The sequence below is a fragment of the Euleptes europaea genome, chromosome 8 (assembly GCF_029931775.1).
Source record: "Euleptes europaea isolate rEulEur1 chromosome 8, rEulEur1.hap1, whole genome shotgun sequence".
In the NCBI taxonomy this organism is placed as follows: Eukaryota; Metazoa; Chordata; class Lepidosauria; order Squamata; family Sphaerodactylidae; genus Euleptes; species Euleptes europaea.
Window position 1 is genome coordinate 32,767,116 of NC_079319.1, and position 15,461 is coordinate 32,782,576.

Consider the following 15,461-nt stretch of genomic DNA (forward strand, 5'->3'; position numbering starts at 1 on the left):
AAGCTAGCCATTTCCAGTTTCTATAGTGCATATTTATTCCAACTAAATAGCTGTAGTCCCCCACAGAAACTTTTTAAAAAATGAAATAAAATCTACATATTATTTTCTGTTAGTTGAGTTGGTCATAAAACATATTACATGGTTTTTGTTTTTGAAGATACAAGACTGTTGCTGAATGTTTCCCCCACTGGTTTCTGAGTTCTTCTGGTTTTAATGTCTAATTTGTGTCAGTCTATTCTCCTTTGCAGGGACATTCCCACTTGGTCAATGTCAATCGCCAGTGGAAAAGGTGGATGGGAGATAGATAACTGTAGCTGTCATTGACATTGAAAATATAGGCTTATTGCCCTTATCCCTTCCACCTGATAAGAAATATTTGAACTCCTTTGCAAATATTTACAGGAGCTTTTAACAAGAATCTTCTTCATCCTTCTGGTAATGCTCAGAATTTAAGATCCTGATGTAGTCTTTGAGGTCTTGAATTCACCTCCCTGTCCAGTGGAGAGGATTGCTGGGAGCAGTCAGCACATTGGAAAGGAGAGATGGCACCCATATTATGACCAAGGGCTGATGCTTCTTTTGTGTAGCCCTCTCAGGGACTGCAAGTACATAAGCTATCACCTTGGGTTGTTGTTCAGATACCACTGGTGGAGGGTGGCTCTCTAAACAGATGTGGGGGAAATTGGAGGACTCTACCACGCAGCCTGCTAAAGCTCAATGTTCTTCTCTAAATGTGGCCCAGGACTCAAGCCTCAGTAGTCAGAAGACTTTGGTGCCTGATTATCTTACTTGTTTATTTGTGTCAAGTCAGGTAACAATCTAGGATCACTTTATTACTATCTAACAATTCTTTGCATCTTGTATTAAATTCTTGCCTTCTAGGCTAAGATGTTGTGCTTCTAATTTCTTTAGTTTGAGATGGGAATGCAGCATTGAAAATTCTTAATAAAAATCATGCAATGACATCATGGCCCATCTGGGCTTGTATTCTGCTGCTAGAAGGGGCCAGTCTGGAAACTTAGTTACCGATGAAAACTACAGTTTATATGGGATTGGGCAATGCAATGCAGACCAGCAATTGATCATGGGTAGTAAAAGTAACACTGGCTATTCCCACATGGGTGTTTTCACCACTTTAGCTTCCTTATAAAAAGGTAAAGGTCCCCTGTGCAAGCACCGGGTCATTCCTGACCCATGGGGTGACATCACATCCTGACATTTCCAAGGCAGACTTTGTTTGCGGGGTGGTTTGCCAGTGCCTTCCCCAGTCATCTTCCCTTTACCCCCAGCAAGCTGGGTGCTCATTTCACCGACCTCGGAAGGATGGAAGACTGAGTCTACCTTGAGCCGGCTACCTGAAACCAACTTCAGTCGGGATCGAACTCAGGTCGCGAGCAGAGCTTTTGACTGCAGTACTGCAGCTTAACAATCTGTGCCACGGGGCTTCCTTATAGCAGTGCTTTTTTTAGGCGCATCCCAGTGATGACATTGTTTGTTTATTCTGCTTCTGTGTTTTCCCTAGTTTTGCAATGATCTTCCCCAGTCCTTTTTGGAAAGGCTGCAGTTAAATCACCTCAAATGCTGTGGACGGGAAAGTGTGCAGTTTTGCATGTTCTTACCCACATTGCTACTATTCCTGCCCCCCCTGCACACATTGGATGGCTTTCTCAAGCTTTTTTAAAAATTTGGAAATTGTGAGATCACTATGGTGTTCTAATATAGCCATGTACTAGTTCCCAGCTTTCATTTTAAAAAGTAAGTCTCTACCCATTTTCATTGTGGAGTTATAAGGGACAGGTGCAGGCAGCAGTGAGAGGTACACAGAGAATCACCTGCATGTGGAGACAAGCCATAGGCTCCACAAACCAGCACCACACCCTTATGTACTACAACAAACTGCTGTATCGAGAGAAGCACTGGCTAGCGTAGTGTAATGGTTAAGAGCAGGTGACTATAATCTGGAGAACCGGGTTTGATTCTCCACTCCTCCCCATGAAGCCTGCTGGGTGACCTTGGGCTAGTCACAGTTCTCTCCGAACTCTCTCAGCCCCACCCACCTCACAAGGTGTCTGTTATGGGGAGGGGAAGGGAAGGTGATTGTAAGCCGCTTTGGGACTCCTTAAAGGTAGAGAAAACCAGGGTATAAAAACCAAGTCGTCTTCTCAGTGGACTCTTTGGAAGCTCATGTTTCATTGATAAAAAAAAAGTTCAAGCCTCAGGATAGCACAGCCGCGACTTGTTAAAACAACAACAAAGAAAGATATCTGATGAAGAGAGGAAGTTCCTGGGGCAAGGCTGGGTGCTCTCTGCAGAACGTGCTCTTGCTGTGAGGAGAACGCTCTCCAGAGGGCAGCCTTGACAATTAGAAAAATATTTCTAGGGCAAAAAAAAAACCTGAAGAGCTTTCTCATGCCTGTGAAGCAAAGGGGTGACTCACAGCTACTAAATAGAACCGGGTGCCTGCAGGCGATGTCTGCCCCTCTTTTAACATGACTTGTACAAAATCTAATAATCGCTTTTAATTTTGCAGGCAGCCAGCACCAAGCGTGAAATGACCTTCACCACGTTCCAGCAGGAGGACGTAAAAAGTGGCCTGAATCAAAAACTGTCAGACCAACATTTTTTTCTGCTGGGTATGAAGGAGGAGGATTCCAAAACAGCAGACACCAAAAAGCCTGGCAGAGTCCACGAGCATGAGAAAGAAAGCACGCGTTCAGTCTGCCTTCTTGAACAGAAACGCAAAGTTGTTTCTTCAAACATCGATGTGCCTCCTGCAAGGTAGGAAGTTCTGAACGGTACAAGTGGCTGACCACAAAGTCTCAGTCTTCGACAGCATGTTTGAGTCCCACCCCCCTCCAGAAGCCCAAGGTCAGCTATTTGGTGTCAGATGCAGATTTATTAATACAGCAAAGCTATTAAAATATTCACATCAATTACAAGATAGAATTAAAAGATACAGCAACTAAAACTATGGGATATATAATTCTTAAATAAATTGAACAAATTACTATTAGCTAAAAACCTTGGCTTAATATAACATTTTCCGTTTTAGGTTAGATTGCCAAGCCCCCGCTTTGTCTGACGGATCTTGTGTATTGCAGCACAGGATTTAGCTACTTGTTTCATCGTCTGGGCTGACCCTTCCCATAGGAGATTCCTCAACCTCCCTTCCTCAGAGCTGCCCTTTGTTAGATTAGGGAGAGGGGAAATTAGCTTAAATCTCACTTCCTTGTAGAAAGAGCATCTGAAGAAAACGTGTGCAGTAGTTTCCTACAAATTGGAGTTATAAGCCACCTTGAGCCACAAGAGAAAGGTGGGACATAAATATTTAAATAATTGAATATAGGAGTGTGGGGATGAGCCCGCTTAAATTTCTCCTGAACCAGCATAGCAGTATCACTGTGCAATGTATTTTTATTTATTTACTAAATTTGTATGTTACCTTTTCAATATAAATTTTGGAATGATAGAGATATACAACTTCTCCAAGGTATGTTTGTAATCCAGAAGAGGCAATAGCATATAGTGTACAACACAGAAGAAGAGCGTTTGCATTCTTGCCCCTGTTTCTGCTGCTCCAGCTGATGCTCCGGGTAGGGTAGTTTTATGCCCTGGCCAAGGTGACAGAGCTACCCTGTAAGTGTGGAGCTGGAGACAGGCTCTCCCTGCAGAAAACAGCAGGAGGCACAGGCCGAGGGCAAAACCATTGTATGCCATCCTAGTCAGCTTTGGGAAGGAAACCTTATTTTAATGTGTGTTTTTTTAATGCTTCTACTTGTTCTAAAAAATATTTTTTTAAATTTTCATACAAATGAACAAAACATACAGAACTACACATCAGATTCTTACATTATACTGGAACTTACGCTATAGTTTCAATTTGATTATACATACTTTACTATGTTGCCATATTTTACAATCGATTTTTTTACTTTAATTCTTTCTCTTTTTTTATTAATTAACAGCTATATAATGAAAGAATATTTTCCGTTTATCATAAAACTCAAAGGTTGATCTATTGTGCATTAAAAGATGTTAGTTTAGCCATAGTTGCATATTCTGCTACTTTATTTGCCCGTTCACCTGCATCTGGATAATCTTCTGCTTTCCACTTTTTTGCATACTCCACTCTTGCCGCTGTCACCATATACTTAAATAGTTCATTATATATTTTTGGTATGTTATCTGGCAGAATATTTAGCAACATATTTTTTGGATCTAACACAAACTTAATTTTCAGTATTCTTTGCATTTCATCATGGATCATTTTCCAATATTTTCTTACTTTTTTTACAGGTCCACCACATTATCATATGTTGCATCTATACTTTGACATTGTTAACACTTCCCATTAAACCCTTTACTAGCTTTTGCAGTATCTTTGGATGATATATAACATCTAAAATACATTTTATAGAAGTTTTCTCTCAACATTTGATGCTCCATAAACTACGTTTGTTGTATGAGTGTGCAAACAATTTGTTTTAGGTAGCTATCGCAAGGTAGAAACAACTAAACTGTTGCATCGTGTACTTCCGGTTCCTTAAAACCTGTTAAAACCTGAGGTGACTATATTAGGACTAGCTATAGACCAGTGTGTCATTCCATGGTTGTTATAGATACTTCTGTTAATTTTATTTATGTAATATTCTTTATCTCTTTTTGTTAACCCACTTCAAATATTCTTAACAGCAAAGCAATATTAAACTGTTTTAAATACACTACTTCACTCGGCCTTTGGTCTTCTTCACAGCACTAAAATAAATAAATGCTTCAAAATGCAGACGTTGAGAAAGTATCTGGAGGAAGTAATTTACCTTGCCTGATTACAAACCAGAGTCTGAGCACGTTTTAGTGGCCTTGTAGTATTGTCGCATAGCAACATCAGTGGATTGTTTGAGAAGCCTTCAGTAGCTAATATTTGTTAAAGCAAGAGGGAGTTTATATTGTGCAAACTGTCCAGCTAGAACCTGCCCTTGTGGGGTTTTGTTTATTTCAGGGAAGGCTTATCCAGTGGAGACAGTGGTACAGTGGCTTATCCAGTGGTACAGTTGATTCAAGGGCTGGACTAGGTCTTGAGAGACAGTGTTGTTGAGAGGATAACATGGGGAAGAAGAACGTCTGTGAGATGAGCCCTGAACATTTTGAAGCAGGGCAGTTTAAAATTTAGGTTAAAAACTCCAGATGGCATTAGGGGCCCCATGGCTGCATTTCCTGCTGTGAGCTCTGATGGCCATTGGGATTTTCCCTTGGACCCTGGAGAAGTGTCTCAAACCAAACCCTTAGTTACTTTATTAACTTAAATGTCTGTGTATTGAGTTTAAATCAGGAAGATCTTAATTTGTCTTCAGATTTCTATTAGAAAACATCTATTTAACAGTAATATATTGTCTGGCAGAAAGAAGCCATCAGTAAATGAGATCTGCTTTATCCGTCACGCCAACATGCACATATAGTTGCTCTGATGCGTGCATAAGGACTGCCTCATTAATTTCTAAGGATGACTTAGCAGATGCTCACAGGCAAAGAGACCGGATTCCTCCTTGAAAGGAAATATGTGTATCGTCATCTTGTCGTCATGAAATACAACACATACTGATAACCAGTGGTGGAAAGTGCTGTCTACACAGCCAACTTACGAAGATTCCCATAGGGTTTTCGAGGCAAGAGACAAACATGTGGTTTGCCATTGCCCGCTCTCTGGGTAGCAACCCTGGACTTCCAGCGTGATGTAGGGAGCCAGCGTGGTGTAGTGGTTAAGAGCGGTGGTTTGGAGCAGTGGACTGTAGTCTGGAGAACCAAGATTGATTCCCCACTCCTCCCCGTGAGCGGTGGAGGCTAATCTGGTGAACTGGATTTGTTTCCCCACTCCTACACACGAAGCCAGCTGGGTGACCTTGGGCAAGTCACTCTCTCTCAGCTTCACCCACCTCACAGGGTGTCTGTTGTGGGGAGGGGAAGGTGATTGTAAGCCAGTTTGAGTCTCCTTAAGTGGTTGAGAAAGTCGGCATATAAAAACCAACTCTTCTTCTTCTTCCTTGGTGGTCTCCCATCCATGTACTAACCAGGGCTGATCCTGCTTGACTTCCAAGATCAAATGAGATTGGGCTAGCTTTGGGCCCGTCCAGGTCAGGGCAAAGAGGAATGGGGAAAGGGGCCCTGGCCCCAACGTGATAACTAAATATTTTTAAATCAAAGCCTCCACAGAAAATTTATGTGTGTGCATGCAAGACACCTTTTGTAAGTGTTTTACTTCTAAAGTAATTGGCCCAAATTCTCTGTACGTTCAAGTGACTCATTTGCTTGGGTATTGTGACTATTGTTTCACTCTTTTGCCTAGACTAGTTTGGTAACGTTCATTGTCAAGCCCTAATTGTTGATATGGAAATAAGGATTGAGCACCTGTGTAGAATGAAACAGATGTGGATATTGGGAAGTGCTGACTATCTCTGCAATTACCAAAGCAAAGCTAATTCATGACAGTGTAGCACTTAATGTCATTAGATACATCACTGTGTTAAATGTGCACAAGTCTCTTTTGGATTTCATGTGGTGTTCAGGGATGCAAGAAATGAGGGAAGTAGCGTACAAGAAAAATTGCTGCAAAGAAGTCCCATATTTCTGCCTCTGCAAAAATTGCAGTTATGAAATATGTGCTTCATGCCACACACAATCCAGAATTGTACAATTATCTAGTCTTCAACCCTGTTTCAATACTGAAAAGCAACTACGATCAACTTCAGTCATGTTAAAAACTAGAGTCTGGTTTTTGGATTGGAATAGGCCAGGAATGAACACTGACTGTGGAGCGCAGCCTGCACAATTTGTGGCAGATCAAGCCAGATAACAGGCCATCCTCAACAGTTGTGAAGGCTTGCCAAAGGCTCATTATTGCAGGACACGGCAGATGGCTAGAGGACTAACTTTGGGTTGGTAATAAATTTTGTGGGTTTGCAATTGAGAATTTGCTGAATCATCATGGGAAAGAAAGTTTCAAACATCTGCTAACTATGACATAATTATGGCATAGCCAGTATGGTGTAGTGGTTAAGAGCGGTGGTTTGGAGCGGTGGACTCTAGTCTGGAGAATCGGGTTTGATTCCCCACTCCTCCACATGAGTGGCGGAGGCTAATCTGGTGAACTGGATTTGTTTCCCCACTCCTACACACGAAGCCAGCAGGGTAACCTTGGGCATGTTACAGCTCTGTTAGAGTTCTCTCAGCCCCACATACCTCACAGGGTGTCTGTTGTGGGGAGGGGAAGGGAAGGTGATTGTAAGCTGCTTTGAGTCTCCCTTAAATGGTAGAGAAAGTCAGCATATAAAAACCAACTCCTTCTCCCCATTTATACCCTGACTTTCTCCTCAAAGGGGTCCAAAGTCGCTTACATCACTCTCCTCTCTTCCACTTTATCCTTACAACAACCCTTTGAGGTATGTTAGGCTGAGAGTTTGGCCCAAGGTCACCAAACAAGCTTCTGTGGCAGAGAAGTGAATTTAACCTGAGTCTCCCAGATCCTAATCCAATACTCTAACCACTGTACAAAACTGATTCTAGTGAAAATAACAGAGGCAAATCTCCATGCAGGAAAGGATCTCATTCTTCCTTTCTCGGTAACAGTGGACTGTTCTCAATCATGGTATGCCCATTGGAGCCAAACAATATTTTCTCCTCGCAGCAGAATGGAACTTCTCTGTTTCCCCCTTCCTGTTGCCACCTGCTGAGCTACCCAAACCGCTGTTCTTGGGGTCATGGGACTCTCAGGAGCCAATTGAAGGGGAAATTAAGGTGGTCTGTAGCAAGAGAGAGAAATAACTAAAATTGCCTCCTTTACTGTTGGTGGAAAATGGCATTAGGACCCAGCCTTTAATGTGCATCCATGTGCTTGGTTTTGCCTCACACAACTTTGTAGCTAGTCTTTTTTAATTTTCTGTATATATGCTATTTCTTCTGAAATTTAGGTTTCCCTGATCCAAACCTGCAAATTCAGTGCCTTAGTGGTGCTCATAAACTCTCTACCTAGTACATGTGACACAGTATATGACACAAACTGCGGAGAGATTGGAAAATAGCCAAGATCTGGTATCATGAGATGATGAGGTTAGATTCTGGAAAAAGAAAATTAAAAAGCAGACATTTATCAACGTATCTGTGTTGGAACTGCTGCAATAGAGGAACTGGTGCAATAGAGGAAAAATTACAGGTTTTTTAAAAAGAAACAGAGGGGCTGATTTGGCCAGGACAGAGGGCATGATACAAATCGAATTAAATGGTATGGTTAGCAAGACTGTGTTGTCTTCCTGTCACAATTCTGTATAGCAAATTGCATAAAACATGGCCTGGATTCTCCTTTAGATCGTTTATTTTTGAGATTTGGATCCTGCCAAGCATGTTTCCATGGAGCTCTTACCATGCCTAATTAAGAGCATTAGCTGTTGTCCCCTTGAAGCTCTGTTATAAATGGTCACTGAATTGGGCATACAGAGTTCATGCAATTGTACAGCTACAATATTTGTATCTAACATAAAAAGATTTGGTCCTCTGATCCACAGTGAATAATAGGCTATAAAGCTGAGGGTGAGAACCCCCTGCCCCCCACTCCATGCACAACATTACATATATTTGTGTGAACCAGCCTATCTTGGGAGGAAGTTATAAGGACAGAGCTTGTGTAGTGCAATGGTTAGAGTGTTGGACTGGGTTCTGAGAGGTCCAGGTTTGACTCCCCACTCTGCCATGAAAGCTTGCTGGGTGACCTTGGGCCAGTCACACCATCTCAGCCTAACCTACCTCTCAGGGTGTTGAGAAGATAAAATGGAGGAGAATAGTGTCCCCATCGGGGAGAAAGACAGGGTATAAATGAAGTAAATAAAACAAATGTGCACTGACAGATGCTAATAAATATAGTGTAATGTAAGGATGATCCCCCCCCCTTTTGGACTCACACCTTAACGTGGTGAGGGGTTTTTGTGTGTATCAGTGAAGCTGGGAGCAGCCATGAAAGAAGGGCAGCCGTGAAAGAGCTAGAAAAGATTCTTAAGTGTAAGGATGTGTCAGTGGCAACCAAGATCAAGTTAACTCAAGCCATCGTATTCCATATTATGTATGGGTGTGAAAGCTGGACAATGAAGAAAGCTGATAGGAAAAAAGTAGATTCCTTTGAAATGTGGAGTTGGAGGAGAGTGTTACGGATACCGTGGACTGCCAAAAAAAATCAGTGGGTTATAGATCAAATCAAGCCTGAACTGACCCTATAAGCTAGCATGACTAAACTGAGGCTATTGTACTTTGGTCACATGAGAAAACATAAGTCACTGGAAAAGACAATAATGCTAGAAAATGTTGAAGGCATCCGGAAAAGAGGAAGATCCCACAAGAGATGTATTGACTCTATAAAGGAAGCCACAGCTCTCAGTTTGCAAGACCTGAGCAAGTCTGTTAAAGATAGGACATTTTGGAGAACATTGATTCCTACGGTCACCATGACTCGAAAGCGACTTAACACACACAAAAAATGATTTCACTACTTATTACAGTTGGAGGGGAAAAACACATTGAGGCCATAATCCATGAACTCCTATAACACCAGGGTATTTTTTTGGGGGGGAGGGCATTTAGTTGGGGAGTTGTAGTGCAAAGCGGTGCCCTTGTGCTAAGCCCTTCTAAAAGCTGTGGCGGGGTGGGTGGAGAACCCACCGACATCCTCATGTGCTGCAGTCCGGAGTCATGTGACAGCAAAGGGAGAATTGTCCGGCTTGGCCAGAGATGGAAGGAAGGGAGGGATCTAGAAACATGTGAGCCAGCTGCTGTAAGACCTGGGCTGACCATTTGCAGGTAACTTATAGCTTGAGCATGTTCAGGGGAACGAGGCTTGAGGCTGTGATCATGTCTGAGATGTTCCCCATCAACAAAACTGGGATGGCCTCTTGGCTCATCCCCTGTTTTGAAGTTTGACTGCGAGAGTGTTGGGTTGTATATTTTTGTTCAGATTTGTGTTTGTAATTTTTTGGGAGTTCCTGTGTGGAGGAAACATAGGATAAAAACATTTAAAGAAACAAGCACTTTCCTTTTTAAGATGTTATTGCAGTGCTGTGGCTATTTTTGTTGAAAAAGCAAATGGCGGAGCGCTGTGCTTGCCCATCATCCCTACCTATCATGATCATCCTGCTCTATCCCTGCCAAACTAGTTAGGGCTTAAACAGTCCAAAGACCAGGCCTATTTAACTACTTCTACCCCAACACCACGAAGCAGGTGAAAAAAGGCCTCCTTGATAGCTGGTCACAGGAAACCCCATAAATTCCTGCTTGGCCCCAACGGAAACCAGCTAATCCCGTGATGTTAAAGGGTCAGCTGCCAGTGGGAAATTCTGCATGGAGGAGGCGTAGCCACAATATAAGTGGTAAAATCACGTCTCCTTATTGGCTGCTTCAAGTGTGGCTATCCAATTAAGCCTCGTCCCTTCCTTGTCTCCAAGGGGGGCCGAGGCAAACCAATCCCTGGCATTAATGCCATGCATGCCGCTTTCTAGCGGAACGGCTGTGAAATTAAAGGCAAGTGTTGATCGACCAGTAGCATCGTCAGTAAAAGTAGCTGCTTTGTGTCTGGTGTTAAATGATGTACAAAAATATCTCTGTTGAAGTGCCAGACATCTGTGCTTATTGAAGCTAGAGGGAAAAGCTGATGTCTGTTTACATGTGCGTCTTCCCAAAATATATTTATTTTGAAAAAATAAATCATATTCTGGATGTCTTTATGCTGTCAAGATTCAGTGATGGTATATAGAGTATACACCCTGCTTTTCTCAGTGGGGGCCTGACCGGGGCATACATTATTCTCTCCTCCTCCGCTTTATCCTCACAACACCCCTGTGAGGTAGGTTAGGTTGAGAGAGTCACTGGCCCAGAGGCACCCAGCAAGCTTCCTTGGCAGAGTGGGAATTTGAGCCTGGGTCTCCCAGATCCTAGTCTGACACTCTAACCACTATGCCATGCTGGCTCTCAGTTTGCTATGTGAGGCTGGGAATGCGCGATCAGGTTCCCAGATGTGTATTTGAGCTGTAACAAGCCACCTCACAGGCTGTATGGATTGGGTCTGTAGAACTGGGGATGGGTGAAGGGTATATAATCTTTCCTGATTTGGAGAAGGTCTCATCCTGGATTGTGTTAAGCCCCAGGAGGGATAATTGTATCCAAATTTAATTGGATATATTTTAACCACCACGTCCTCCCTAAGGCTTTCTTTCCCCAATATTGTCTCACTGCCCTTCAGTTCTTCTCTTATTTTACAGTGTTTTCTTTTAAAGAGCCCCCGGTGCAATTGGAATTGTTGACCTAAAGATCGGTGTGGGCGAAAGGAATAGGAAGCAGAGAAATCTCCTGGTGTTGAAGAGCTATATTTGCTTTGTGGTGGGTTGTTCTCTCCCCCCCCCACACACACACACAAAGCTTAATGATCTCGGAATAAAAGCTGTATTGAAGAAAAGTAGCTGCAGCTTGAGAAATGAGTTTTACGGGTGCCGAGCTTTGGAGAAACATGATGTCATCCTCATTTGCACTGCTAGGGGATGAGCTCATTGTGGGAGGAGCCTCGGCCATTTCGGCTCGCCGGTCTGGCCCTGTAGTGATTAGCATTCTTTGCGCTCACCCTCAGAACCAAATGAAGAAGCGGGGAGGGCGGGGGATGCAGCACCATGAATTATTTAAAGCCTACGGAGAATGGCTTGAAAAAAGAAAACAGAATCAATTGTCAGAAGAACGTGCTTCAGGTTCCTCGTTGCCTTGCCTTTGACGGGAGAGAGAGGAACCGATGCCGCTTGCAAGGAAGAGAAGGCAGGCTTTCCATCAGACAGGGTTCATCTCCCGCCCCAAACGCTGGTTTGGGTGATATTTCTTATAGCACCGAGGCCAGCAGTTCAGACTTCTTTCCTCCGCTCCTATCCCTTCAAATAAAAGTCTTCATGTTGATCTTTCTGGATGGGTCTTCAGACGTTTGGGAAAGATTGCAGGGAAGGTGGGGAAAACCCGGGGGTGAACTAAAGGACCACGATGGTATCAGGAAGCAGGGGGAGGAGAAGTAATTTCCCAATAACATCTAGGCCAGGGCAAATAACCTGTGCATAAGTGACCTAAGCCTGAGTATTGGTAATTGGATTGAGGCATATTTTCCTTCCCTTTCCCTTGCTTTCTCCCTTATGTCATATTTTAGATTGTAAACTCCTTGGGGCATGCACCTGTTCTATTGTATTTTGTAAAGCACCGTGGGGTTGTATGTGTCCGTAATAAAGAAGTCAAGTACTGTTTTGCACTGGGAGCCGAGTGGACTTCCTGGTTTTTAGGTACAGCAAAGGTACTTACTAAAATGAATACTCAGCTTTGCCAGTACGTATAATTTCATTTGCCCTGACCTGGATGGCCCAGGTTAGCCTGATCTCAGAAGCTAAGCAGGGTCAGCTGTGGTTAGTAACTGGATGGGAGACCACTGGGGAATACCAGGATTGCTGTGCAGAGGCAGGCAATGGCACACCACCTCTGTTAGTTCTTTGCCTTGAAAACACTGCTGGGTTGCCGTAAGTCAGCTGCGACTTGATGGGCCTTTACACACATTATTTTGTCTCATATAAATGAGGACTGGGGTGTTGTAAGGAAGAGACCATTCAGGGTGCTTGTCATTTCACTGCCTAGTTCCAGCCAAATGGTCTGACTTGCCTTTTCAATAGTACATAAGCAGCAGGTAAATTAAGAAAGAGTGGTAAGCTGCTCACGACCTGAGTTCGATCCCAACGGGAGTCAGTTTCAGATAGCTGGCTCAAGGTTGTCTCAGCCTTCCATCCTGAGGTGGGTAAAATGATTACCCAGCTTGCTGGGGGTTAAGTGTAGATGACTGGGGTAGGCACTGGGAAACCACCCCCTAAACATAGTCTGCCTAGTAAACATCGGGATGTGACATCACCCCATGGGTCAGGAATGACCCGGTGCTTGCACAGGGGAGTACCTATCTTTAAGTTAAGAAAGAGAATTCGGATTCTAAATGCGAATTTAAGACTTTTCTCCACTTAGATGGTACTGAAGAACAACTCTGTCCAATTCCTGTAATGTGACTGCTGCTTTTCTTTTGATGTTTCATTTTCATTTTCAGAGACTTGGTACCCTAGAGCCATCTTTTAGATACCTGTTGTTAGTACAGCTTCATAGATCACTAAACATCTGTGCGTTAGCAATCCAAACAACAATCCAGACATTCCAAATAGAAGGGTGTGTGTGTGTGTCTGTGTACATAATACAATAAAGGGATTGTTTCTGGTATTCTGAGGCGTGTGTATTTAGGCAACCCAAGCCAGAAGTGGGTGCCAGAACAGTTACATCTCAGTCTGAATTCTAAACACAGTTTAAAAGTGAATTAATGCTTTGTCCTGAATGAGCTATTTATTCTTATTTCTAATACACATTGCTTCATTTAACTTATTGAGGATGAATCTCATGTTCATTTCAGTCTCTTCTTTCATTTATGGGACTTGCAGCCTAGTAAAAATAATAGCTAATAGGCTTCTTGAGGAATTCTCTTTTGGGCAAGTAGATAACATAACCTCCAGATGAATACGTTACCCTAAGATAATTGGGAAGAAGAATGTAAATATAACACTAACCTGCATCATCCTACATTTACAAATCAATGGTAATCAAACATGGATTGTTGAAACAGCCTCACGCTGCCTGTATGGCTGTTGGAGGGTTGGCTCTGTGGCGTTATACCCAGCTAAGGTCACTACCCTACTGTAACCTTGCCTTTCCCAGACTTCACCCCCAAATTGCCAGGAATCCCCCTCCCCCGGAGCTGGTGACTCTGAACAAAAAGCAAGAGCAAACATATTTTCTAAGGCATGACAATTCCACGATGCAGGAAGTGGGTCACAATGTAGTAAAAGGATGGCAGCACATTCAATAAACTACAATCCTCTCCCTTATAAAAAGTGGCCTCCTGAGCTGTTCCATTATACTATAGTTTTAATCCTCATTTTAAAAAGGCCATCCTGAACACAAATTCCCAAATTCAAAGTTGGCTGAGACAATGTGAAGGCACTTAATAGGGGAGAGCTGGCAGGTAGAAAGGAAAGACAATTAAGCTCTAATGCACCAGCCAGTTCTCCTGCAAAACCTTTTCCAGCTGTTCTTTCTGTAGCCTAGATTACTTGGAAAAATGCATATAAGTGGCTTGGGAAGACATTGAAAGATGGGTAAAGAGTTGCAGGTATACACACAGACACTAGTTTCTCCCATCAAGTGGCTCTCTGTTGTTGCTTGACAAGAAAAACAACAGAAATCCTGAATTTCCATCATAAATGCATAGTTCCACCAGCCACCGTGAGAGCCAGTGTGGTATAGTGGTTCAGAGTGGTGGACTCTAATCTGGTGAACTGGGTTTGATTCCCCACTCCTACACATGAGCAGCGGACTCTAATCTGGTGGACTGGGTTGGTTTCCCCAATCCCACACATGAAGCCAGCTGGGTGACCTTGGGCTAGTTACAGTTCTCTCCAGACTCTCTCAGCCCCACCTGCCTCATAAGGTGTTGGTTGTGGGAGAGGAAGGGAAGTCAATTGTAAGCCTGTTTGAGTCTCCTTAAAAATAGTAGAGAAAATTGGGGTATAAAAAATGTATCATCTTCTTCTCCATGCGGGAATTCCTAAGGTGAAGGTGAAGATTAGCTTGTCATAATTTATAGAAACTGTTCAACAGTTGCTAAATATTAGAAACATGCATTTAAAGCATTTTTTCAAGATGACAGCTTTTTAAAAAAAATAGCTTTCTCCCCTGCCCCTTTCCTAAAAAGTAACAAGCAGGTGTTCTGGAGTGAAATTATAACCCTGTCTATGGCTGTTGGGATTAAGAGACATCAACTTCCGGGAACACAAATAACTATTTTGATCCAAACTGTCAGCAACATTTTTTAGTAAAATAAAACCACCCAAAAGCCAAACGGAAATAAAATATGTTTGCAGCCTTCTGTTGCAATTCTGGGTGTCTGGATTCATTTGGGAAAGGATACCCTGGCTGGCAGAAATCTCTTCAGATCCTTTTCAGAGTCTTCCTACCTGTGTGTACCTTCAGTTGGAAATGCAAGGGGTTACATCTTTAAACTGAATTCACATGAAGCTTCTTCTTTGCCCCTACACTATGGCAGCATTGTGCTTTGAATACTGGATTTAAACTGAGGGACCCTAAATCATAACCAACCACAAAAGGTCAGACTGCACATATGGATTGGTTGCGCAGTGTGGGAATTAAGGTGGCAACTTTGATTTATGATTTCCATGTTCTTTGGAGCAGAAGTGAATTTCTAGGTGCCTCGACTCTTGTCTTGAAGCAGAAGTTTCTAAAATTTATTTTAGAGTGTTAGTAGTGCAATCTTTGACATCTCTGGTGAACTTTCAGTTCTTACCAGCCCATATAGGTGCTACTTGTGA

General features: G+C 42.8%; 1 protein-coding gene across 1 annotated transcript in view; it reads left to right on the top strand.

The window, feature by feature from the left end:
• The first annotated feature begins 2,548 nt into the window (after window positions 1-2,548).
• Window positions 2,549-15,461, top strand: part of ZNF704 (zinc finger protein 704) — a 32,944-nt gene continuing 20,031 nt past the window's right edge. Inside the window, exon 1 of the mRNA XM_056854714.1 lies at window positions 2,549-2,778. Coding sequence (XP_056710692.1) covers window positions 2,552-2,778 — 227 coding nt within the window. The 5' untranslated portion in view covers window positions 2,549-2,551. The remainder of the gene's footprint in view (window positions 2,779-15,461) is intronic.